At 41.4% G+C, this 26,335-nt stretch overlaps 1 protein-coding gene across 1 annotated transcript in view; it reads right to left on the reverse strand.

Moving 5' to 3' along the window:
* The window catches only part of LOC133371201 (ethanolaminephosphotransferase 1-like), a 160,598-nt gene that overhangs the window by 45,183 nt on the left and 89,080 nt on the right, over positions 1-26,335 (reverse strand). The window contains exons 3-7 of the mRNA XM_061598376.1: positions 23,203-23,271; positions 14,828-14,936; positions 12,222-12,296; positions 10,772-10,858; positions 7,275-7,553 (exon numbers count right to left, since the gene is read on the reverse strand). Coding sequence (XP_061454360.1) covers positions 7,275-7,553; positions 10,772-10,858; positions 12,222-12,296; positions 14,828-14,936; positions 23,203-23,271 — 619 coding nt within the window. The remainder of the gene's footprint in view (positions 1-7,274; positions 7,554-10,771; positions 10,859-12,221; positions 12,297-14,827; positions 14,937-23,202; positions 23,272-26,335) is intronic.

Genomic DNA, 26,335 nt, shown 5'->3' on the forward strand with positions numbered 1-26,335 from the left:
CTCTTAGCATGGTAATAGCACATCACACATTTCATTACTAGTTGTTACCATGGGAGAGGAAGAGAAGACACTGGGCTTAGTTTTTTGGAAGCACCTGTAAGTCTTCTGTAACATCTAGTCCCAATCGTCAAAAGGTTTAAAAAGCTCATGGAGTTAATGATGCAGGACAGTAGTATGATCTTAATTTGCCAGTTAGAAACCCTGGAATATCTTTGTTTGGGCCTATAAGATCACTCCTGCCTCTTCAGCCACCATTGCAAAATATAACATGAAGCCAAGCTGTTGCAAAGCAATTAATTGGACATGAAGAGTGCATTCCTGGTCAGTGCTTATGTGTCATATTAAAAGCACTTTGGCAATTTTCTATGCAAGTAATATTTAGTAGGAAGCTTTTTTAGCGGGATTATAGCTGTCATCTATTGGAGCAGGGGGATCTGCCCCCCTTTTACCAAGTATTAAATATTATTAAGTTATTACAATTAACACAAACTATTCCACATGTAGTCACTGCTACACATGTCTTGTATTCAGATTTTGTGTGTATTCTCCAAGAACAATGTTTTTATAAACTCAAGGGCCCTCAACTGGAGGCAGATATCTCATTGATGTTGGCACAAAATATCCCACTGATTTCAGAAATGACAAAAACTTCTTGAACAATTTTATGTAATGTACCAAAGTAATATTCACAGATAATACTGGCCACTCTTTTAGAATAATTGCTAGGTGTCAGAATAGACCTGCTGGTTTTATTGTGAAAAGTCAGAATGAAAGTTTTACAGTCACAGTCTAATTAATGTAAAATAAGAGCACTACACTATAAAATAATTCCAATTAATTTCCTGTATGAGCTTTACAAGGGTATATCTAGAGAACATGATAAAATAAACTTTTATAATGGCAAATCAGTTCTCCCATAATCTTTCTTCCTTTGAAGAAACAGTGGTCTGTAAAACTTACTGGTTTCTTCTCAGCCTAATTTTAACATTTGTCAAGTTTAGGCTGAGGTAAAAACAATTACCTGGATCATGCTGGTTAATTATAATAAAATAATACACACAAAAAAGATTACTGATCTGATGCTAAGCAAACAAACCAACAGCATATGAACCTAAGCATTTTTGAATGACTCTTGGAAACAGCTGCTAAAGTATAATTCCATGTTAAACAAACACAACTGAAGATTTGCAGATAAATGGCTACAGTCCTGCTAAAATGTTAAACAACCTAGTACTAAACCTATGATACAGTCATCCTATGATTTTACTACTTAAAAAAGCAGAGGGAGTTACATGCTTCAACACTCCTCCATGACAAGAAGTCTTTGCACATGGATAAACAGCATGTCAGAGAGATGTTAAGATATGTGCATATATGTGCATGGAATTTCTAGTGTACAGGGGGAAGCATTAAAATATATGATTCCCCTATTTACATTCTGAAGTGGTACAGTCCTGTCTCATTATTTTTCTGAACAAATCAGCTTTGAATCAGGTTAAATCTGTTGGAGGTGTCCTGCTCTGGAGTGCTGAGGAATGTTAAATGTAACAGCAAAAGGCCTAGAGCTGCATAACCTAAATTGGGGAGAGTAATCCCCAGTTCAGGGGCCTGACCCAGCCCCCAAGAACATTTTTATGTCTTGCCAATCTTGGTGGTAGCAAAAAAGGGGGGGGGAATTAAAGCGACAGAACACTGTTGTGGGTGTAGCCAGCATCCTGGTCTTCACATCAATCATTTGATGAGTGGAAATGGGGTGATAACACCCCCTTCAACTGATTTGCACAGATCAGCTTATGGGGGGTTGTGTGCTTGTGTGTGACTTGTTGTTTGCATTTTCACTTCAATCAATGTGTTGTCTTGCTGTGTGCTCTGAATCCGTTGACCATTAGGGACAACAAGTATAGTTACAGTTGAAAGGGCCCTGGCCCCTGCTTGAATTCTCTCCTTGTTACTTTCCTCAAGTTTAATCATGTTTCTGATTGGTTGGACTGATATTCTCTGGGCCATCATCACTTCCAGTTCCTCCTCCTCCTTCCCACAATTCTCTCCCTACCTTCTGAATTCAGCTAGTGTAGATGATTAGGTTTTCCTATCCACGTGTACTTTCTTAATAAAAATGAGTTTATTTTATTTAAGAAAAACACCACTCTCTTTCATATTCTTTTATATCTCCAATGAACTCTGCTGCATAAAGCAACTCTTCTTGTGTCCTGTGCATCCTCTCTGTGTGTGGGGGGGGGGCTACCCCCACCACTGCTATATGTTCCCTGGAGAGTTCGCTAGGGGATGAACATGGTTCTCAAACCAAATAAAGTTAGTCACTCCTGATCCCAGTTGTTTGGGAGGTACTTCAACCATTGTTGAAGGTTGTTTCCCCTCCCATACTTTCACTGTTATTATGCATCACATGTATTACCCACAGGCAAATTTAAGTTAAATCACTTGGTGTTATTTGCTTCCAAGAAGTGGGTTTTAAACTGGAGTGCCTAGTTGCCATACAGTATTATGCAATGTGGTGCTGTGAATATAGTTTCCGCTGAAGTCAATGACTTTACTTCCAAGTAAATATATTATGAATTGAATGTATTTCACTAACATTTTCAGTGACCCTGTGTAAAGAGATGTACTATTTCATGGGCAGCAAGAGAATATGGATTTTACAAAAGACATAAAGTGGATTAATGACTGAATTAGGAACTGAACACTGAATTCTCTTTGGAATACCTTTCTGACTTAGTCTGTCAGAGTACTGATATTTGAGCTTTAGGAAAATCTCTTTTCTGTATATGCTAGTATATAAAGGGGGACTCCCAGTAGTTAGAAAACAAAACAAAAACTTTCTCAATATACATGCATCCAAATGGTTTTCATCAGAAAGCCAAAATCTCCATAGAGAGTAGCAGGGGCTGAGTAGCAGTTAAATGACAAAAGATGGTAACTGAAGGGATTTGTTACTATCTCACACTTCTTAAAAAGTGAAAATTACAAAAAGTAAAAATACTGTTTAAACGAATGTATGGGCTTTACAACAAACTCTGATTGCTATGCAGATGAAGTACATCTTAATTTATAGACGGAGTGATCGACCAGGGACAGTTACATTGCTGGTATCATCATGGTGATTATAGTACAGTAATTATTATGGCATCTGAGTAAATGCTACACCTAGCAATTCTCATAGCACACCACAACTTAACATCAGGGATGTCACTGCAATGCTGACAGTTTTGGGTACCACAGAAGTGTTTTAGAGGACTAACTACAAATCAAATGAAGCTAAATCGCATTCCTCTTTATAGCATCTGCCTCTTTTTTCCCTAAAAGGTAGTGGACTTTTTATTCTTGATTATTTATTTGAATATGCCTTTTCCCCATCCAGAGCTGAATTACTTCTCTAGTATTACTAATCCAGTGCCTGCAAGGGAAGAGGACCATCACCCCCAGGGAGGGAGAGCCATCTGCCTGCTTTGCTGCTGCTGCTTGGCCAACATCTCTGCTCTCCCCTTCTTGGGCTCCTGCTCTGCACGTGGGCACCTTGCAGGACCAGGCCCCAGGTACTCAGCCTGCTGTGCCTGATACTGTTCCACCTGTCCCTTCTTTGGAGGGGATATACAAGCCGGCTGGCTGAGGGGGCTTGGGAGATCCAGTGCCTGCAAGGGAAGAGGACCATCAACGCCCAGGGAAGGAGAGCCATCTGCCTGCTTGTGCTGCTGCTGCTTGGCTGGCGTCTCTGCTCTCTCCTTCTTGGGCTCCTGCTCTGCACGTGGGCACCTTGCAGGACCAGGCCCCAGGTGGCGTTTTACGTGGGAAGGTCTTAGAGCTGGCGTTTGGGCGCACAGAATACGGGACTGTGTCTTCTGTGTGGGTTTGAAGTGGATGAATGGGTGTTATATGAGAGTATGTTGTGAGTGAATGTGTATTTTTATGTATATCAGTTTTTTGTATTTATAGTTTATCATGTGCCTCGGGAAGAGATTTTATCATCAAGAGGGGAGACCTGAGGGGGCCCCAATTGCCGTAGTGACGGGTAGAGGGAGGTATGGTGATATGAGAGGGACGTGCCAGGTAAGGAGAACGCGGCCCAGACATGTAGTGGCTGTGCCACGTTCTGGTTCTTCTCATACCCGCAGGGTTGTTGGTTGTCCTATCAGCCAACTCTCAGATCTCCAGTTGCTGCTCTTTAATGCCAGATCGGTACATAATAAAACCTCTCTCGTCCATGATTTGATTGTGGATGAGGTGGCCGATCTGGCATGTATAACCGAGACCTGGGTGGGCGAACAGGGAGGAGTTAGTCTCTCCCAGCTCTGCCCACCGGGGTATCTGGTTCAGCATCATGGTAGATCTGAGGGTCGGGGAGGTGGGGTTGCTGTGGTCTATAAGAGTTCCATCTCACTCACCAAGCACCATGTCCATGCAATCACTGGTCTGGAGTGTTTGCACCTTGTGCTGGGCCAGAGGGACAGACTGGGAATCCTTTTGGTGTACCGCCCACCTTGCTGCCCAATGGCTTCCCTAACTGAGCTGACGGAAGTGGTCTCGGAGGTACTGTTGAGATCCCCCAGACTATTAGTACTGGGAGATCTCAACATTCATGCTGAGGCTACTTTGTCTGGGGCAGCTCAGGACTTCATGGCCGCCATGACAACCATGGGGCTGTCTCAATATGTTAGTGGCCCAACACATACATCGGGGCATACTCTTGACCTGGTCTTTGCTACCGGACATGGGGATAGTGATCTGGATGTGGGGAGTTTTACATCTCTCCCGTTGTCATGGACAGATCATTGCTTGCTGAAGTTTAGACTTTCAGTAGCCTTTTCCCTCTGCAAGGTTGGGGGACCTATTAAATTAGTCCGCCCCCGGAGACTAATGAATTCTGAAGGTTTTCAAAAGGCTCTGGGGGTTTTTCCGGCTGATAAGACTGGCGCTCCTGTCGAAGCCCTGGCCGATCTGTGGAATACAGAGATGACCCGGGCTGTTGACACGATCGCTCCTGCGCGCCCTCTCCTATGTAGAGCTCATACAGCTCCTTGGTATACTCCGGAGCTGAGAGCGATGAAACAAGATAGGAGGCGGCTTGAGCGGAGATGGAGACGAACTCCCGACGAATGCAATTATGAGCTGGTTCGTGCTTCTACTAAGCTCTATGTAGGAGCGGTGAGGGCGGCGAAAAAACAACATTTCGCTGCCACTATTCAGTCATCTCTCTCACGCCCACGGGAGCTTTTTAAAGTGGTTCGTGGCCTACTCCATCCAGGCCTACAAGATACGGCAGATACATCGGTAGCTCGATGTAATAAATTTGCTGAACACTTCCAGCATAAGATCTCATGCATTCGCCGGGACTTAGACTCCTATTTAATAGCAGTTAATCCTACTGAGGTGTCCGGAGCACAATCTTGTCATGTTTTGTTGGATGAGTTTCAGTTGGTTCAGTTCGAGGACGTGGACAAGGTGCTTGGACAGGTTCGTACGACCACTTCGGTACTGGACCCTTTCCCCTCTTGGCTAATTAAAACTAGCAAGGAAGGAACAGTTGGCTGGGCCAAGGAAGTGATTAATGCCTCTTTACGAGAGGGAGTGGTCCCTGGCTGTCTGAAAGAGGCGGCGGTGAGACCACTCCTGAAAAAACCTTCCTTGGACCCAGAGGATTTCAGCAGCTACAGACCAGTAGCCAATGTTCCGTTCCTAGGCAAGATCCTGGAACGTGTGGTTGCTGACCAGCTCCAGGCACTATTGGATGAAACCGATTATCTAGATCCATTTCAATCGGGGTTCAGGCCTGGTTTTGGCACTGAGACTGCCTTGGTCGCCCTGTTTGATGACCTATGTCGGGAGAGAGACAGAGGGAGTGTGACTCTGTTGATTCTCCTTGACCTCTCAGCAGCTTTTGATACCATCGACCATGGTATACTTCTGGAGAGGCTTGCGGAGTTGGGAGTTGGAGGCACTGCTTGGCAGTGGTTCCGCTCCTACTTAGCGGGTCGTCTCCAGAAGATAGTGCTTGGGGAACATTGCTCGACACCGTGGGTTCTCCAATGTGGGGTCCTGCAGGGTTCGGTTCTGTCTCCCATGCTTTTTAACATTTATATGAAGCCGCTGGGTGCGGACATCAGGAGTTTTGGAGTCCATTGTCATCAGTATGCTGATGACACGCAGCTCTACTTCTCCTTTACATCTTCTTCAGGTGAGGCAGTCGACGTGCTGAACCGTTGCCTGGCCGCGACAATGGACTGGATGAGAACTAACAAACTGAGACTCAATCCTGACAAGACTGAGATGCTGTTGGTGGATGGTTTCTCTGATCGGATGGTGGATATATACCCTGTCCTGGATGGGGTTACACTCCCCCTAAAGGAACAGGTGCGTAGTCTGGAAGTCATCTTAGACTCTTCCCTCACACTTGAGGCTCATGTAGCCTCGGTGGCCCGGAATGCGTTCTACCAACTTCGGTTGGTAGCCCAGCTACGTCCCTATCTGAGTAAGGAGGACCTCACATCAGTGGTACATGCTATGGTAACCTCGCGTCTGGACTACTGCAATGCGCTTTACGTAGGGCTACCTTTGAAGACGATTCGGAAGCTACAGCTAGTGCAAAATGCGGCGGCCAGACTGCTAACAAGAACTAAGCGGTCTGAGCATATAACACCTGTGCTAGCCCATTTGCACTGTCTTCCAATATGCTTCCGGGCCAGATTCAAAGTGTTGGTACTTACCTATAAAGCCTTATACGGTGCGGGACCACGATATCTGTCGGAACGCCTCTCCCGATATGAACCGGCCCGTACACTACGGTCTACTACGAAGGCCCTCCTCCGGGTTCCGACTCATAGGGAAGCCCGGAGAGTGGTGACAAGATCTAGGGCCTTGTCAGTGGTGGCCCCCGAACTATGGAATGGTCTCCCCGAGGAGGTGCGCCTGGCACTGACACTATCATCTTTTCGGCGCCAGGTTAAAACCTTTCTCTTCTGAGGCATTTTAATTCCTGTTAATTTTAAATTATTATAATTTGATTTTAGACTGTACAGTTTTTTGTACAGTTTTGTATTGTGATATACTGTATTGTGTTATTTTCATTGTATTTTTAATGTTCACCGCCCAGAGAGCTGTTGCTAGTCGGGCGGTATATAAGCTTAATTAATTAATTAATTAAATAAATAAATAATATACTGTATGCTATTTCTCATTTAGTTCCCAACCAAATACACTTGCTCTAAGCTTTTTTTTCTTTTCTTTTTGAAACAAAACAGAATTCGAATTTTAAAAATCACAGGTGCTTACCATGTGGCTTATGTCAATTACCCATGGAAGAAAAAGAACTCCGGTGTTATATTTTTCCCAATGTGAAAGAATAAAGTTTAGCAAGACGATACATAATAATAAATACATAGTAGACACAGACATGCCGACTTTTCCATTATCTCGGGAGCAGAGAGAAAAAAAGGAGAGAGCAGTCATGGAGACAGTGCAGCTGTCCAGTCCATGGTCAAACAACTCTCCCAAAGGGGTGCTAGAATGAGTCCTTCGAGCATGCTTGCCATCTATGGAATCTATAGAGGAACAGGGAAGAACCTGCAGACATTAGTTGTTACAGACAAATAAAAATGAATTAGATATTTAAGAGCATATGTCTCTCATTCGCTTTCTGGATTAAAACTTTAAGGTATGTCATGCTTTCAGTTTTCTCTCAAAGCCCATAGGGATTAGAACAACAAGAGCAACATTTCTTCACATTCAGTGAAAGAACAGAGGGTATATATTTAAAAAGTCATTCACCTACGACTTCAGATTGAACATGGAACCTACGACTGGAAATGCATTAAACACTAGAAACTGCATATCTCTAATGATAGTCCTGAGAGCCAGTGTGGCGTAGTGGTTAGAGTGTTGGACTACAACCTAGGAGATGAGGATTCGAATCCTCACATAGCCGTGAAGCTCACTGGGTGACCTTGGGCCAGTCACTGCCTCTCAGCCTCAGAGGAAGGCAATGGTCAAACACCTCAGAATACCGCTTACCATGAAAACCCTATTTATAGGGTCGCCATAAGCTGGAATCGACTTGAAGGCAGTCCATTTCCATTTTTCAGTGATAGTCCTGGATGATATTCCATGCTAGTCCTACTCAGAGTAGACCCATTGAAGTTAATGGACATATCTAACTTGGGTGCTGAAAATAATTTTTCTGAACACAGGAAGATCCTCCTACTAGATTGGGTATATGGGTAGAGGGAGGAGCAGTTTAGGCTGGATTAGTCACTCTGGAGTTAACAGAGAGCCTGGACACCATGTTGGGCTGAAAGTACAAGCTAGCTTCATTTTCCCTGCCCCTTCTCCTGGAGGCCCTGGTGTTTATACAACTAATATTACAGTCACACTACATGAAGTTTTCCCATTCTCTCACTCTTCCTAATGATCCATATTTCATTCTGCTCCCCCCCCATTTCAGACCTCATGTAATGCTCCCTTTCTAAGTCTTCCCTTTGTCTTAACTTTTTTATTGGCTGTGCCTCATCCTGAATTCCATATCCTTGAATTTGCTACTGTTTTGTTTTTCTTACTACCATAACTTCTGCCTAGTCCTAATTATTTGCCTTTCCCTATATATCTGCCTGGATTTCCCTAGTTCCACACTTACAATAAGATGGCTCAGGGCATAGCAGGTATGTATGAATCCTCAAAAGCTTACTTACATATGCACTTAGTCCAAGAAGTTAGCACCACCCTGAGTTAATTGCAGATTCATGCACTCCTCTGTGCAAATGTCTGCATTCTCCTCTAAGTGGATTCATTGTTATCTCTGATCATTGTTATCTCTGGCTGACATGAATGTAGGTATTATCTTAATCTGCTTTTCAAAACTCTGATTTAACTCATGGGCTAGTCCCAATCCCTTAACTGTGGGTAGTGTTAGAGCTGAACTGGGCTTGGGTAAAAATATTGTTATTGAGAAGCATAGTTCAGCTGGAACCCTGCACATGCTCCTAAACCATGTGACTGTTTTGGCTTTACTCTGAGCAATGAGCGCACTGCAAACTCAAAACACTGGTTTAAGCTAAATAACCACCTATGGCAGCAGCCAGAGCATGGTAATCAGGCAGTAGCCTAACTATTCCTGGAACTGTGCCATATCTAATGCAAGCGTGTGCCCTTTTTCAGCCCTCATTTCTCCAGCAAGCATCTTTCACTGGTAAGTAGAATCCAAACTTGCATCTCCTGAAAAAGTGTCATCACTTTTCCCCCATGAGGGACACCTCAGTCACATGACTGCAAGTTCTGATTGCCCAGAGACCTCTTGTGCAACTCTGCAGTGAAAAACTTATATTGATATACCCGGCAACAACTCAGTACTTACTTAATCAGCATATATTTGTTAATTAGCATTTAATGTCCCTTCCATCAGGCCCTGTCCTTAAGGTAATGATCCTTTGTGTTAAGAATTAATGCACATTAGGAAGCTTCTTCCTTGTAACTATCTAGCAGATTCCCAAACTTTTCAGTCTTTTGCCCAGGAGGTTGTTCCAAGACACTGACCCATCTGACTGCTGCTCAGTGGTGAGGAATTTGGGAATGGGGGACAGGCGATCCAATCTATCTGTCCACCTGTCTCCTGGCAGCCCTAGGCACATTCCTAGTCTTGGCTGACCTGGGAGGGGAAGAACTGAAACCAGCTTTGGCCAATTTGAAACACTTGGCCCATAGATTTATTTAAAGGGTACTGCTGTTGCATTCACTGTACACAGTGTTCCAAATGTGGCTGCAATATATATTTATATAATGGCATTATGATATTGGCAGTTTTATTTTCAATACCTTTCCTAAAGTTTCCTTGCATGGGATTCGCCTTTTTCACAGCTGCCGCACACTGGACTAGGATGACATCTTCATCAAGTTATCGACTCCAACCCCAAGTTCTCATTCCTGGTCAATCACTGCCAAACCCCATGACCGTATATGTAAAATTAAGTTTTTTTACTCCAGTATGCACAATTTTACACTTTTTTTTACACTGAATTGCATTTGCCATTTTACCACTCATTCACTCAGTTTGGAGAGGTCCTTTTTGTTTTAACAACCCTGAACAATTTAGCCTCATCAGCACACTTGGCCACCTCACAGCTCACCCCTAACTCTAGATCATGTATAAACAATTAAAAAGGCACAGATCCCAATACTGATCCTTGGGGACTCCACTTTCTATAGCCCTCCATTGGGAGAACTGTCTATTGATTTCTACTCACTGCTTCCTGTTGCTTAACCAGTTCCTGATCCACAAGAGGACCTCTCTTCTTATTCCATGACTGCTAAGCTTACTCAATAGTCTTTTGTGAGGCACCTTGTCAAACGCTTTTTGAAAGTCCAAGTACATTATGTCAATTGGATCGCCTCTATCTATATCCTTGTTGACACTCTCAAAGAACTCCAATAACTTGGTGAGACTAGATTTACCCTTGCAGAAGCCATGCTGATTCTGCTTCAGCAAGGTTTGTTCTTCTGTATGTTTGGTTATTTTATCTTTAACAATACTTTCTACCAGTTTTCCTAGCACAGACATTAAGCTAACTGGCCTGTAATTTCCAGGATCCTCCCTGGATCTCTTTTTAAATATTGGCATTACATTGGCTACTGAGGCAGACCTGAGGGACAAGTTACATATTTTTCTTAAAAGATCAGCTATCTCACTTTTGAATTTTTTTGAGAACTCTCAGGTGGATGCCATCCAGACCCAGCAATTTGTCTGTTTTTGTCTATTAAGTCTAGGATTTACCTCTTGTCGCCACTATCTGCCCCAGTTCCTCAGACTCCCATCCTGCAAAAGTTAGTTCAGGCACAGAGATCGGCCCTATATCTTCCACTGTGAAGACAGATGCAAAGTATTCATTTAGCTTTTCTGAAATCTCCTTATCCTGCTTTAGCACACCTTCGACTCCCTTGTCGTCCAAGGATCCAACCGCCTCCCTAGATGATCTCCTGCTCTGAATGTATTCAAAGAATGTTTTGTTGTTGATTTAGGTTTTTAGCAATGTGCTCTTCAAATTCTTCTTTAGCATCCCTTATTGTCTTCTTGCATTATTTTTTTGCCAGAGTTTGTATTCTTTTTTATTCTCCTCATTTGGACAACACTTCAATTTTTTGAAAAAAACCTTCTTGCCTCTAATAGATCATTTAACTTTGTTTGTCAACTTTGCCCTGATAGTACCTTTGCTGATCTGTGGTATACTCTCCAGTTGAGCTTCTAATATTGTGATTTCAAACAATTCCCAAGCATTTTGGATGGATTTGATCCTCTTGATGCTGTCTTCCAACTTTCTTTTTACTTATCCCCTCATTTCTGGGAAGTTTCCTCTTTTCAAGTCAAATATGACCATGTTGAATTTTCTTGGCAATTGGCTATTTACATGTATGTTTAATTTAATGGCACTATGGTCACTGCTCCCAATCGGTTCAACAACATCTAAATCTTGCACCAGGTCCTGAGCTTATATAAAGTCCAGGGTTGCTGCTGCAGCTTATTAAACTGCTGCCAAGGATCTGTATATAGCAGTGACCACAAACCCACAGGTCAAGGTGAAAGTCAAGAAACTATCTCTTACTACTCTCCCTCAGGGGAGGTAAGTTTAACATCTTGCTTTTCTCTCCTGTATCTACTTTTTTAATTTTCCTAATCTCACTATTTTTCTAACCTTGCAATATCCAAATCCCAGCAATTTGCATTCAAGCACTCCCCCAGTGCATTTATGCTTCCAGTGTGATCCCCAGCATATGCCTAGTTTCAAGTATGGCAAATTCCCTACCACCTGTGTCTATTTCTATAATAGAAAGTGTTTAAGTATAAACTGATGGCTCAGGAAAAGTGAATTGGGGTAGCAATTTGTTACAAATAACCATTTGCTATTTTATACTGCTCATTGGCACTTCAAGACGCAAAACTATTTTACTATTTTCTGCCACTTTGTTTAAATAATTTTTTTATCGGAATTTATCTTGATATTTGTTTCTTGCTAATTTCCCCAAGTAAGCAAGACTGTATTGGCATTTATAATCAGCAGTAACAATAACTACTGTGGGATGCAATTCTCTTAAGATCAAAGATCCCAAAGTTGTGTTTCTATGAATACATGTGTAACATATGTATATATATGTAAATAGAAGCATAAGCAATTTTGTTAACAATATCCAGAGACATTAGCTATGTAAGTTTTGTAATAACACTTTACCTAATGCATAAGCACAGAAGGTGGCAAAAGCACAAAAAATCCAAACCCATGTCGGAATAAATCCAGGACTGGAACCTGCCCAAAAGAAAATGAAACACTGAGATAAATTCTAGAAATGAGTACTTCATAATGTTTGGTAATAAATATCAATATACAACCCAGCCTTAAGAAATGAGCTTGACACGACATTTTTTAGGGTATGCATTTTAAAACCCATACTTCATGATATATTCAAATACCACACCAAAAGGGTTAAATATTTATTTAATTTATATCCTTCAATTTGACGGTACGCAGGACAGCTCACAATATTCCTGTAAAGGATTGCAGGCATTAAATTTCACTAAAACCAACCCTTCAGGCATAAAATAAAAATATTAAAACATAAAACCCAGCTGAGAGACTCAGGTTTTTCTTATATGTCTGTTTTACAGTAAAGATATACATCCTTCTGCTCAGCTTCCAGAGATTTGTGAAATCGCAAATCTTCACTGTAACATAGGCCTAGTGCAGAGAGTGAAACAGTTATGATGGTAGACCTCTGATCAAATCATATTACATCTTATTTTATGTTTAACTGGAGTGGTGGCACTAAGGTATGGGGAGTATAACCTTTCCCCCATGTAATTTCCCCACTCTAAAATGTAACACCCCTGAATGTGCTATTGGTGTCTTTCTACAGGTCACTTTCATTCCCCTACCCTAGTCTTGCAAAATACCTGAAGGCTTCTTCATTGGTAAGTGTGGAAGCAACACAGTATAGCTCCCAACAGGGGTAGTGTCAGCTCTTCACTGAGACAGCAGTGTCAGTGGGGGTGCAGGCAGGGCTGGAGATTCCTTGGTAATTGCCAGGCCGTAAGTCCTCAGCCGGCAGCTTGGCTATAAATCTGCCAGGCTAGCAAGGAGGAAGCAAGATAAGGGCAGAGGCCGTTCAAAGCTTACGTGCCAAGCCAGAAATCCAGAAGAGACGTCAGTGAAGGTCCGGGTCTAGTTTGCCGAGATATCAGTCCAAGTCAAGGTTCAGGGGATAGGAAGCCACACAGTGGTCACACCTGACATTATAGTCAGCCACAAGCTGAAGCCAAGGTTTGACTTTTAAGGAGCAGGTTTGTCAGCAGGTGTGAGCCATCAGCGTTTTGGCCTTAAGTGGACAGGCCTGCCCCTCTTCTGCCTGACCTTCTGTTGTCTACGTTCTGCAGGTGAGGGGGGAGTATCCTGTTCACTGTCTGCGTCTGGCTGAAGGGCTTCAGCTGTGTCTGGGGTGCTTTTTTCTCAGCATCTAGGCCTGTTGGATGTCCACATGTTGGATGCAATATTTGTATATGGATTGTGCATGTCCAGTCAAATGAAAATAGGCTCAAAATGCATTGTTCCCCAACTTTGAGAACTACAGTGCAATTCTATACATACCTACGCAGAGGTAACCACCCGTGACTTCAATGGAACTTAATAGGATTCCACATCACTGACCGAATAGTTTGTTCTACACATTAGACTTACAGAAAATGCTAATATTAATTTTTTTAAAAACCAAGTAAGTTTAAAATCCATTAGCATTGTAGAAGAAGTAGATTTAAAATGTACATACATTTATTTAAACTAAGCAATGTTCTAATCAAAGTTTTAAGTCCTGATTTCAAATCCTAGTTAATGTGGGAATCCCAGATACCCTCAACTGACCCTGGTACCTGCATAATGCTATTTTATAGTTAAGATGCTGTATTGTTCTGATGGCAAATAATGCATTTCATTCTGAGCTGCAAATTTTCAAGCTATAGAATTAAGAGAAACACCATGAATGGAGTTGAAACACTCAAGTTTACATTATTTTGCAAATGTGGTGCAAGGCCAGCTGTTACAATCAGAGGTGCCCCGTTGTATCAACACTGGGACCCTAATCCTACAGTCTGCATAGCATGGTCAGCAGAACTCAGTAACAGGATTTCAGTTAAACCTACATGTGTGAATCAGAAGAGGAAGCAATATTAAACTTCTAGCAAAAATACAATGTGCTTCAAATAGAATTCATTTTAACACATTTATTTTCTTTCTTTCTATTTTGGCTCTATTACAACTGGGTACAGCAGTAAAATCTTATCATAATAACTTATAACTTATAGACATTTTCAAACATCTTTCCCATAGAACAGAATCAACCCACAAACCCATAAGTGTCAAAGATATGTCAAACAAATTACCAGCTTAGAGCATTTTGTAACCCAAAGCATTGATCTTCCAACTGGCCTCTAAACAGTGGATCTGCAAAGACTCTGAATCCAAAGCTTCTTTTTCATGTGCATGTGTGCATGTTGAGTGGGTTGCTGATCTGCTTACACACCACCTAACTGTAAGAATAGGCTTTGATGGCTACTACTGTAGGCTTCTGAATTGACCAATGTTCAGGTATCACAACAGTGGTGTAGGAAGTAGAGTTAATATCACATTGGTTTGCCTTCAGTGTGCCAGGGTGGCTCGGCTGTCCACAGCTTCATCCTATATTGGTTCACCACAGCCCACTGTGAACATACAGTAGAATCCCACTCCCTCTGCTCATGCATTGTTGGAAAAAGGATCAGGATATAAAAAAACCAAATGGATAATGTTACCTGATGTAGTGTAGTCCCAGTCATAAAAGGATAATATAAAATAATTAATTAAAATCATCATGAATCCAGTGAAACTTAAAAGATTAGGAGCAATCCACAAGGGCACTATCTGCATAATTTAAAAGAAGGAAAGAAATATTACATTTGTAAAACTGGAATGTTCCTGCTTATATTTGCAAAGTTGTTATGGTGTCATAGAAAAGGTTTTCATACTGTTTATGTAGCAGAAATCCACAAAAGGCTGCAGCACCACTGTGTGGTAGTTTGGAGTTCAACAGTCAGCAGTTGTCTGTGTTCGTAAGTGTCATATTGTAAGTGTAAGTCTGCAAACCCATTAATTTCTTATAATCACTCAGAAACATATGTATGTAGCTATGGTAAAGTCAATTATAGTGTGTTTTAAAGAAGTCACTTATTATAGAATATTTTTACTTCTCCACAAGGAACATCAAGTTTTAACAAATAACATATTAGAGTTAGGGATATGGGAAGCTGCCTTATACTGAGTTGGACCAATGATCCATCTAGCTCTGTATTACCTACACTGACTGACAGCAGCTCTCCAGGGTTTCAGATAGGGGTCTCTCCCAGCCCTACCTGGAGATGCCATGGATTGAACCTGTGACCATCTGCGTACAAGGCAAATGCTCTACCATTGAGCTACAGCCCTTCCCTTATAGTACATTTATAATAAGATTGACCACCTCTGCTAAGAAAACTACCCATTCTCTCACTGCTAATTCCTCTTCTTTGTCCTGTATTACAGGTTTACTACAGACAGCTATTGGCTCTTCCTAGGATCTTGCAGCACATTGTGCAAGTAAAGGTACCATCTCTGTTGAGAGTTCTGGCACCCAGACAATGTGTTCTAGCTGCATGGGAAAATGACAGAATTATAAGGAGGAAAGACCAGGGAACCAAGTGATATCATAACAGAGAAGGTCCAGGGTTAGAGATAATATACTGGAAGACAGAGGACTGTGAAGATGTCCCTGTCACACAGTCCTGATTTCACTCCTCAGATGTGGCTGATCTTTAAATACTGTTGGTTAGGATGCGTTTGGGGGCAAAAAAGCATCACAAATGCATTATCTAATTCAGGCACACGTTCATCAACATTAGCTTTGTTTTCTAGGTCAAGGTACTTGGCAAAGAATCTGGTAAGGAACAGTGCCTACAGCTAGAGGAAATCTGTATAGACATATTTGCTTATAGAACGTTTCTTATACCTAACTCCTAACAAAAATGCAATGTTCTTGGCACGAAGAACCAGGCTGGGCATTCTATTTTATTGGCCATCAGACTGCATGGTGAATTTTTTGGATAGATACCAGAGATGATGTTGAGGTCGCCCGAAACCATTGTGGAAGACTTTATAGTGGCCCCATTCCAAATAGCTAGTCCTATTTTTGCAATGGCACAGCAAACCCAATTTATCCTGGAGAATGCGCTTATGTAACCCATAGCAGTCTGGGTTTAGATGAGGCTTTGAAACAAAAACTACTTTAGTGGGCTTGGTTAAAAAATCTAACCTGGATTTGGGCAGAGAAATGCGGCTATATTGGTTGTGCCAGACCTCACAGCAGTCTTTGATACTCTGGACCATCAAATCCTTTTCAATGGAGGGAACTGAGAATGAGGGCCCTGCTTTGTGGAGGTTTCTTCCTTTTGGGGGAATTCCAGAGGATTACACTCAACCTGAAGGATCAAGTTCATAGCCCTGGTGTGCTACTTTGCTGTCTGATGCTCAGGTGGTAACAGCGGCTAGGAGATTTTATCAGTTCTGGCTGATTTACCAGCTGTATCATCTGCTACTCTGATCCACTGTTTGGTAACCTTCTGTTTGTATTATTTTAAAGTACTTTATGTGAGCTGCCGTGAACATAGTTCAAAAGTCAAGGCTAGTACAGAATTCTGCAGCTCATCTAACATCAATCTCACACACACACATATCTTCTCATGGCCCACTTCTCAGCCACCATCGCATCCTCAAGTAGCTGTCCACTGGAGCTTTTCTGTATTGTCAGGGGTCTGTTGACATCAACTCCAGGAAATGGAGTTTTACACCCTTTGAAGGCCCACTGTGAATTGTTTGCAGAGCACTTTCAGGGTAAAGTTGCTTGCCTCTGTAGCAATCATGATGTCCCATCCACATCTACTGAAGTCCCCAGTGAGGTGTCCAGTGCAACATCTGCTGCAACTTCTTGGGACCGGTTTCAGTTGATGCAGCCTGATGACATGGATAAGGTGCTTGCAATGATGCAGCCAGCAACATGTCCTCTTGACGCTTGCCCTTCTTGGCTTATGAAGGCTTTCCGAGGGGGGTTGACCAAGTGGATCCAGCATGTGGTCAACACATCATTGTGGAAGGGAGTGGTTTCAGTGGACCTGAAAGAGGAGGTGATCCAATCACTCCTGAAAAAGCCCACCCTGGACCCATTGGTTTGTGACAACTGCCACCTGGTCACAAATACCCCCTTTTATAGGGACGGTGATTGAAAGGACTGTGGCTCAGCAATTGCAAGTACTCTTGGATGAAACAAATTATCTTGACCCATTTCAGTCTGGGTTCAGGCCTGGTTATGGGACTTGGGATTTGGCCTTGGTCGTCCTGATGGATGACCTGTATCAGGAGAAGGTCAGGGGGAGTGCAACCCTGTTATTCTTTGTTGATTTCTCTGCAGCCATCTTAACATCCTTCTGAGCTGACTTGATGAGATGGGTATCATAGGTACTGTTTTACAGTGGTTCTGATTCTACCTCCAGGGTTGTTTTCAGAGAATAGCACTGGGTGATTGTCTGTCGGCCCCCTGGCAGGTGTGATCTGGGGTGCCACAGGGTACCATCTTGTCCCCAGTGCTTTTTAATACCTATATGAAGCCCTTGGGAGTGGTCATCAGGAGATTTGGGGTGAGGTGTCAGAAGTATGCTGATGATACCCAGCTCTTTTTCTCTGTAACATCTGAATCAGGATAGGCCATGCAACGTCTAGACCAGTGCCTGGACTCTGTGGTGGGCTGGATGAGTGCCAATAAACTGACTCTGAATCCTAGCACGAAGGAGGCACTGTAGGTTGGTGCTTCCTGAGTTTTGATAATTGATCAAATGCCTGCATTGGATGTGGTTGTACTCCCTCAAGAGCAGGTTTGTAGTCTGGGCGTGCTCCTGGCTCCATCTTTGTCGCTAGAGGCCCAGGTGACCTCAGTGGATAGGAGTACCTTTTACCAGCTTTGGCTTGTAAGACAGCTGCTGCTGTTTCTGGACCAGGATAGGCTGACCACTGGTAACCTCCAGGTTAGATTACTGTAATGTGCTCTATGTGGGACTACCCGAGACTGGTCCAGAAGCTGCAGCTGGTGCAAAATGTGGTGGCACAACTGCTCACTGGGGCAGGATGTCACCAACATGTTACTCTGCTGCTGAAAGAATTGCACTGGCTGCCCATTAGGTATCAGGGCAAGTTCAAGGTTCTGGTTTTAGTGTATGCAGCTTGGCACCAGGATATCGGAAAGATCTACTTACTCCTTATATACCCAGTTGATCACTATGCTCTGCAGGTAAGGGCCTCCTGCAGATACCACCTTATCAGGAGGACTGTTCTGCAAAACATAGGAGGCGAGACGTTAGTGTTGTAGCACCCACCCTTTGGAATTCCCTCCCCTTAAATATTAGACAGGCACCATCTCTGTTATCTTTTTGGTGCCCATTGAAGACCTTCCTCTTCCAACAAACCTTTTATGTAGAGACCTTATCCCAGTGTTAGAATTGCTTTTTTAGATTTTTTAAAGCTTTTTTAAAAAAGATGTTTTGTTTTAATATGTTTTCAAGGATGTTTTGTTTTAATATATTTTAAAGTCTGTTTTTAAGATGGTTTAGAGTGTTTTTAGTGTTTTTGTTTGGTACCCTGGCCTTCTGGGAGGAAAGATGGGATATCAATTAATCAATCAATCAATCAGTTATTTAAATATTGAGTATAACAGCTTGTGATTGTTAGCATTTATGATTATCAGTAGTGGGCACACACACATTCCAGTATATTATTTAAGCATATTTTTACTCTGCTCTTTAGCCCCAAAACCTTCAGAACAGATTACAAAGATCAGAGTAAGGCATTGGTTGGTCCATAGTCTGGGGGTGCTCCTTGATCCATCTTTGTCACTAGAGGCCCAGGTGACTTCAGTGGGTAGGAGTGCCTTTTACCAGCTTCTGCTGGAATGATGGCTGCAGCCATTTCTGGACTGGGATAGCCTGACCACTGTTGCCTGTGGACTGGTAACCTCCAGGCTGGATTACTGTAATGTGCTCTATGTGGGGCTGACCTTGAGGTTGGTCCAGAAGCTGCAGCTGGTGCAAAATGCAGTGGCTAGACTGCTCACTGAGGCACGTATTGACAACATGTCACCCTGCTGCTGAAAGAATTGCACTGGCTACCTATTCTGGTTCTGGTTTTGGTGTACAAAGCCCTATACAGCTTGAGACCAGGATACCCGAAAGACCATCTTATCCATTATATACCCAGTCAATCACTATGCTCTGCAGGTGAGGGCCTCCTGCAGATACCATCTTATCAGTAGGTCTGTTCCACACAACAGGAAGCGGACCTTTAGTGTAGTGGCATCTTGCATTTGGAATCCCCTCTCCTTTTTTTTTTTTTCAATAATTTTTATTCAGATTTTCATAAAACATACAAGACAAAATCATAAAACATTCAAAGACAAAAAACAAAATCAAAAATAGTTAAACAAAAAGAAAAAAAGAAAAAAAAAACAAAAATAAAAAATAAAGAGTAAAATATTGACTTCCCATTTGTCAAAGATCAAATCAGTTATAAGTCTATAATATATAACAATCCTGTCTCTTAAGTCATATTATAAAATCACTTTCCTCCAGTAGTTATCTTACTTAATCATCAAATCTCATAAACATTACTTTATTCTTTCCACAAAAAGTCAAAGAGAGGTTTCAATTCTTTAAGAAATATATCTATCAATTTTTTTTTCCAGATAAGCATATCGATTAATCCATCTCATTACTAATTATGATAATCTTATTGTCATAACCATAGTCAAAATAAACATTTCAATTAATCCATCACATCAGAATCTGTTAGGTTCAGTAATTTCAGTAGCCATTGTTCTATTATCTCTATTAGTTCCATTTTCCATCTTCCATCTTCAGTAGTCTTGTTAAGTCCAGTAATTTCAATATCCAATCTTCCATTATCAGTATTCCATAATAATCTTGCTGTCAAAGCCATAGTCATATAGTAAGAGTCTGATGGGAATTACCTCTATCCCAAATATTTTCTTGCCATCCATTCTGAATAGGTTGCTGAAATACTGCTGTAAAATCATATCTCTGTTCTTTTTTTCAAAATACACTGGGTCATCTCTTAAAAGTTTTTCCATTGTCACATGGCTGCAGTTAATTCCATAGATTTTCTCTATATTGGGCTCCATCACATCATTCCAGTCCAGAAGATTATCCATGCCATTGATAACTTTATCTCTAGAATCTTCATTAATTTCTTCAGAGATAACATTGAGTTCCAAACAATAGATTTTATTTCTAAAGTCCATAGACTCCAAATCTTGTTCCTGTTCCACGTTGGTTCCAATCTCCGGGATCTCCTCTCTCACAGGGACCCCTATTCCAGTCTCCAGGGTCTCCTCTCTCACAGGGACCCCTGTTCCAATCTCCGGGGTCTCCTCTCTCACAGGGACCCCTTCCAGGGTCACCTCTCTCACAGGGACCCTTATATCTTTAATCTCCTGCTTCATTTTACTCAATTCAATTTTCGTTATCTCAATCTCATCCATTATTTTCTGAAACATAGTTATTTCCAGATTTTCAGCCACTTTCTTAATTGCCATTTTAAAAGAAAAATATAGGAAAACCACTTCTTATTTCAGCAACAATTGGGTTAATACTCCAAACTTGGTGACATCACAGTATAAACAGAGCAGACAGCCTTATCTCTCCAATAGTTAAGTAAACAAAATGCAGTTCCCAGGATCGAAACAATTAATGGCAATCGTCAAGAAACAGATTCGTCAAAATAAAATAGACCAAAAAGAGAGTAGTCTCAAAACAGTATAATATTTTTCAAAATAAAAATCTGGAATAGAAATCCCTCTTCTGTGTATATCTTTAGAATGCAAATCCAGGACAGCTTTTTGCAACAAAAACAGAGATAAGCTATTAATTAGTGCGTAGCAGAGAGAAGTTATGGCTCCCCAGTGAGATGTCAAAAACCGATCAATCTGGCAAATCTCTTTTAAACAGCAACAATTTAAGTCAAGTAAAAGAAAAATATAGAAAGAAGGGTGCTTGCCTGTTAGTGCGTTCTCTCTTAGAAGATAAGATGAACGTTCGCTTTAACAGATAGAGCTTGCTGTTGAAAATCCGTCCCACCTTCGTCGGCTGGACCTCGTCCCATAAATTAATGAGATCTGGTCGTCCCAACAAAAATAGGCTTTGAGGTTAATCTCTTCGTTTCTCCCTGCCCGGGAGAAGTTTAATCAGTCAAAAAAAAAAGAAAAAACTGACTGATATATCTGAATAAGCTTCTTTTGAGGCAGGAGCCCGTCTCAAAAGCAGGCACAGGCTAAGTCACCCTTCCCGGAAGTCAGGAATCCCCTCTCCTTAAATATTAAACAGGCGCCATCTCTGTTATCTTTTCGGCGCCTACTGAAGGCTGTTAAGCTGGTGGAGAATGCGGGCAACGTCCCGCTACCTCTCGCTTCCTCTTTCAATAAGCCTTTTAAGTACAGACTTTATCCTAGTCTGTGGTCTGTGTTGGAATTGCTTTTCAAGGTGTTTCCCAAGATGTTTTTAAAAAGTTTTTAAGCTTTTTTTAAAAGAGATGTTTTTAGAGATGTTTTGTTTTAATATGTTTTTAGGGATATTTTGTTGTAATATATTTTAAAGTCTGTTTTTATGATGTTTTAGAGTGTTTAGTGCTTTTGTTTGCTACCCTGGGCTCCTACTGGGAGGAAGGGTGGGATATACAGTAAATCTAATAAATAACTAAATAAATACCCTGACCTCCATTTCCTTTTCCCCCCCACTGATGGATGGCTGATGGGGGGGCACACATACTTGCACCATTTTGTGGTCTTGTCTCTTTTTCTGCTCTTTTAGATGTTTGTGTTATGACAACCCCACCCCCACCCAGCAACTATTTTGTGACTGGAGCCCATGGCACTTTTTCAAAATTCAAAATGTGCCTAGTGACCTCCCAAAAGTAGGTGACCCATGATGTGAACAATACTTTTCCTTCTGTTATGGTATGGAATATGTATACCATTTAAAACAGACTAATCTGGGAATCCAATAAAAATATATTTATTTCCATATATCACTGAGACAATACCTTAATCTTTATTGAACCTAAATATTCTGTCCACAGATATGAAAAAGGAATGTTGTATTTGTTGCAAGAGACTAAGATGCACTTAGCATTTATGTGATATTATTTCCTTCAGGATCATTACAGATGGATATATATTTACGTTGAAGGTTATTATCTATGTTGTTTCCCCCAACCTCAGTAAAAAGCAGTCATCCTTTTCTGTAATCAGTGTAATGGCTTTAATTTCTTAGAGGAAAAGCTGCTCCCTGGAGTAAATACCCCAAGTGAGCAGACACAATTTCCTTATCATATGTTAGAAGTAAAATAAATTATACTATCAATATCTAGAATATATAGTTTAATGGAAGACAGATATCTCTTTTATAATGGTTTGAAGAAAAAGTCATAATATTGGCAATCTAATGAAAATTCCCATCCAAATTCTGTGCATTCTAAGCTTTTAAACAGTTTATTATAATAAAAAACAGCATTCTGCAGATACACTTAGATGCCTAACACATCTGACAGTAGTACAAATATTGTCTTCTATGGTGTTCAGAACAGCTTTTATCCGTATATGCTCCATACATTCAAACATGGTCTCCCACCATTGCCCATGGCTAAAGCATCCTATGTGCACACATGAAGCTTCATTTGGTATAGCTGAAAACAGGAGCCGTGAACACACAAAGAACATAATATCTAGGCAGAATCCCATGCAGCACTGTGGTTTATGGGCACTCTTGACATACATAATCCCCCCATTTCCCACTTTTTCATCTTTATTCTCCTAATCTCTTCTGTGTCCTCACTTCTGTCTTGACTTAGTTGAAAAGGCTATGGAAATAATTTAATAATTTAATAATTATTTATTTAGCTAAGGAAATAATAATGTAATTTCAATGTCAATTTGTATATAGTAGTTGTTTCTACCTGGCCAAAATATCCAATCCAGAACACAGAAAGTCATGAAATCCTTTCCCAAATGTATAGTTATCTTCACCTGCAGTAAGACTCTTACCTTTACAAGTCTGTCCCATAATGGTTGCATAACATAGATGGATAAAGGATTTGTATCCACAGCCCTGTACTGCAAACAAAACACATTTTCAAATAATATTCAAAGCATAGAATATAGATAACAATGTATAGAATATAGAATATAGATCCCAGGCTATGGTCTGAAGGCACATGAGGCCAGCATGGTCTGGTCAGTGCCTGGATGGGAGACCGCCTGGGAACCATATATAAGCCACCTTGGGTTTCTATCATGAAAAGAAAGGTGGGATATACATGTAATATTTAAATAAATAAGTCTTAACCCTCCCCCCAATAACTTCTATATTGATTCCTATTATTATTCCTTATCATAGTTTCTGATTCAGTTTTATTTACATGGAGTGAACCTGGTTGAGTGACCTTTTACCAATGTAAGATTCTTGTGAGAAATTTAAAGCTTCAATTTTTAAAATGGATGTGCTCCTTAGATATTAATATAATATTAATATATTAATATTAGATATATTATTATATCTAGCATTAACAGTAACATTAATATTAATTAATATTAGATTTATTATATCTAATATCTAATATATATTAATATTATATATTAATCGATTATTGTAAAACCAAAGGCATGCAGTTTTTCTAAACTACCTACCTACCTACCTACACATCCTTAACAAATAAAAATGTAGCTGCATATTAAATAATTCACTAATAGGCAAAAAACCTTGCAGTTTAAGAATGTACCTATAGCCAACAGATATTTCTATCAAACATGAAAAAGCAGGGAAATTGGGCAGCTATACTGAATGCACCAGGGGAGCAAGAGACCTGACCTCCTCTCTGAGATATTGTACTGCCCTACAAATCTGTAAAAATGCAAACACAATTTGGGTTGGTCTTTCACAGTCCAATCCACTTCCTGTGTAGCTTGGAAGAATTTGGTAACATGTGCCTCTGAGCATATGGTGAGTGGTAGCAATACCTGCCATCTCCAAAGATTACTTTTTTTTATTTGTTGGTGTTCTTCTTACTTTGCTTCATTCCTGTGTTACTATTGTTTCTACAGAGAATCTATTCTAGAAAATTTTATTTCTCTCATTATTCAGTTTAGAAACCTGTGCCAAATTTATTTTTATTAATTTCAAAGCCTTTTTATTGGTCAGTGTCATATGATGAAGACAGCCTTTTGTGTTTCACATTGGAGGTTATGTTCTATTTCTATTTTGGGTGCATTCACAGTTGAATCTGAAACTGCAGTTTGATGTAAAATCAGACTGATTACAATATGTTGCTACTTCAGGAATGAATCCAGCTGTTGAAAAAAACAAACTTGGCCTGCCCAAGATGCATGTATTCAGCCTGCGATGTTTAAACCACTTCATTTAAGGCAAGGTGGGCATGGTCAATTAAAAACATAGAGCACACCTAGAATTTTGCTAGAATATATTTCACCTCCCACTGTTTTATCTTGTGCAAACTGAGACACTCCTGATGTCCAATGGAGACTATTCTGCAGAATAGTCAGTGCCATTCTTCCACAGTTATTTTGGGAGTTTTTAGTGTAAATTTTGCAAAGTGTTGCTGTCCTTCACATATTCACAGAAATAGAAATAAAAGAAAATGATTTGGTATAGGAAACTTCACTAACATTGCAAAGGAAATCAGACATATTTAAAGTGACCATCTGAACTATGACAACTGTCTTAACAATGTTGCTTCCTCCCTGCTCAAACAAGATCAGCACAGCACATTTCTTGTTTCAATTTTTTGGGCTGATTGCAGGTGTTGCCACCACTCACCATATGCTCAGAGGCACATGTTACCAAATTCTTCCAAGCTACACAGGAAGTGGATTGGACTGTGTTTGCATTTTTACAAATTTGTAGGGCAGTACAATATCTCAGACAGGAGGTCAGGTCTCCTGCTCCCCTGGTGCATTCACTATAGCTGCCCAATTTCCCTGCTTTTTAAAGTTTGATAGAAATATATGTTGGCTATAGGTACATTCTTAAACCTCAAGGTTTTTTGCCTATTCGTGAATTTCCCTGCTTTTTAATCCAGGAGGTAAGAAATGGGATCCTGTGCAAGTTTGCCAAGAATGGATTGATCATTTGCATGCTTATTGAGTTCAGTGGGATTTACTCCCCTGCAATCATGCTTAGGATAGGTGAAACTGACCACATGGGGATGAGGAGAGGAGGAGGAGGAGGGAGGGGAGGGAGGGCAGAGGGGAGGAGGGGGAGCGGAGCAGGCAGGAGGGGGAAGGGAGGAGAAGAACAAGTTTTATCATTTGCATGTTTATTGAGTTCAGTGGGATTTACCCCTGTGCAATCACACTTAGGATAGGTAAAACTGACCAGAGGGGGGAGGGAGGGATGGCTGGAGTGGGCAGGGAAGGAGGAAGAGGGGAGGGGAGGAGGAAGGGAGAGAAGAGGGGAAGGAGGGGAAAGGCAGGTCTGATCATTTGCATGCTTATTGATTTCAATGGGATTTACTCCTATGTAATCACGGTTAGGATAGGTAAAACTGACCATGGAAGAGGAGCAGGGGGAGGCGAGAGGAGAGTAAAGGAGAAAGGGAGGAGAGAGGGGAGAGGAAGAAGGGGGAGGGGGAAGGAGGGGATTGGAGGGGGAGGGGCAAAGGAAGGGGCAGGGAGGGAAGGTGTGATCATTTGCATGCTTATTGAGTTCAATGGTATTTACTCCTGTGCAATCATGCTTAAGATAGGTAAAACTGACCATGGGGAGGGGGAGGGGAAGAAGGGGATTGGAGGAGGATGGAGAGGGAAGGGGCAAGAGGGAGGTGATAGGAGGGAGGAGAAGGGAGGGAGGGTTTGATCAGTTGCATACTTTTTGAGTTCAGTGGGATTTATTTCTCTGCAATCATGTTTGAAAATGGAAATGGACTGCCTTCAAGTCGACCGGACTTATGGCGACCCTTTGAATAGTGATTTCATGGTAAATGGTATTCAGATGTGGTTTTACCATTGCCTTCCTCTGAGGTTGAGAGGCAGTGACTGCCCCAAGGTAACCCAGTCAGCTTCATGGCTGTGTGGGGATTTGAACCCTGGTCTCCCAGGTCGTAGTCCAACACTTACCTGGGGAGGGGCAGGGGGGAGGGGAGTAGAGGAGATTGGATGGATG

This window comes from Rhineura floridana, chromosome 1 (assembly GCF_030035675.1).
Source record: "Rhineura floridana isolate rRhiFlo1 chromosome 1, rRhiFlo1.hap2, whole genome shotgun sequence".
Lineage (NCBI taxonomy): Eukaryota > Metazoa > Chordata > Lepidosauria > Squamata > Rhineuridae > Rhineura > Rhineura floridana.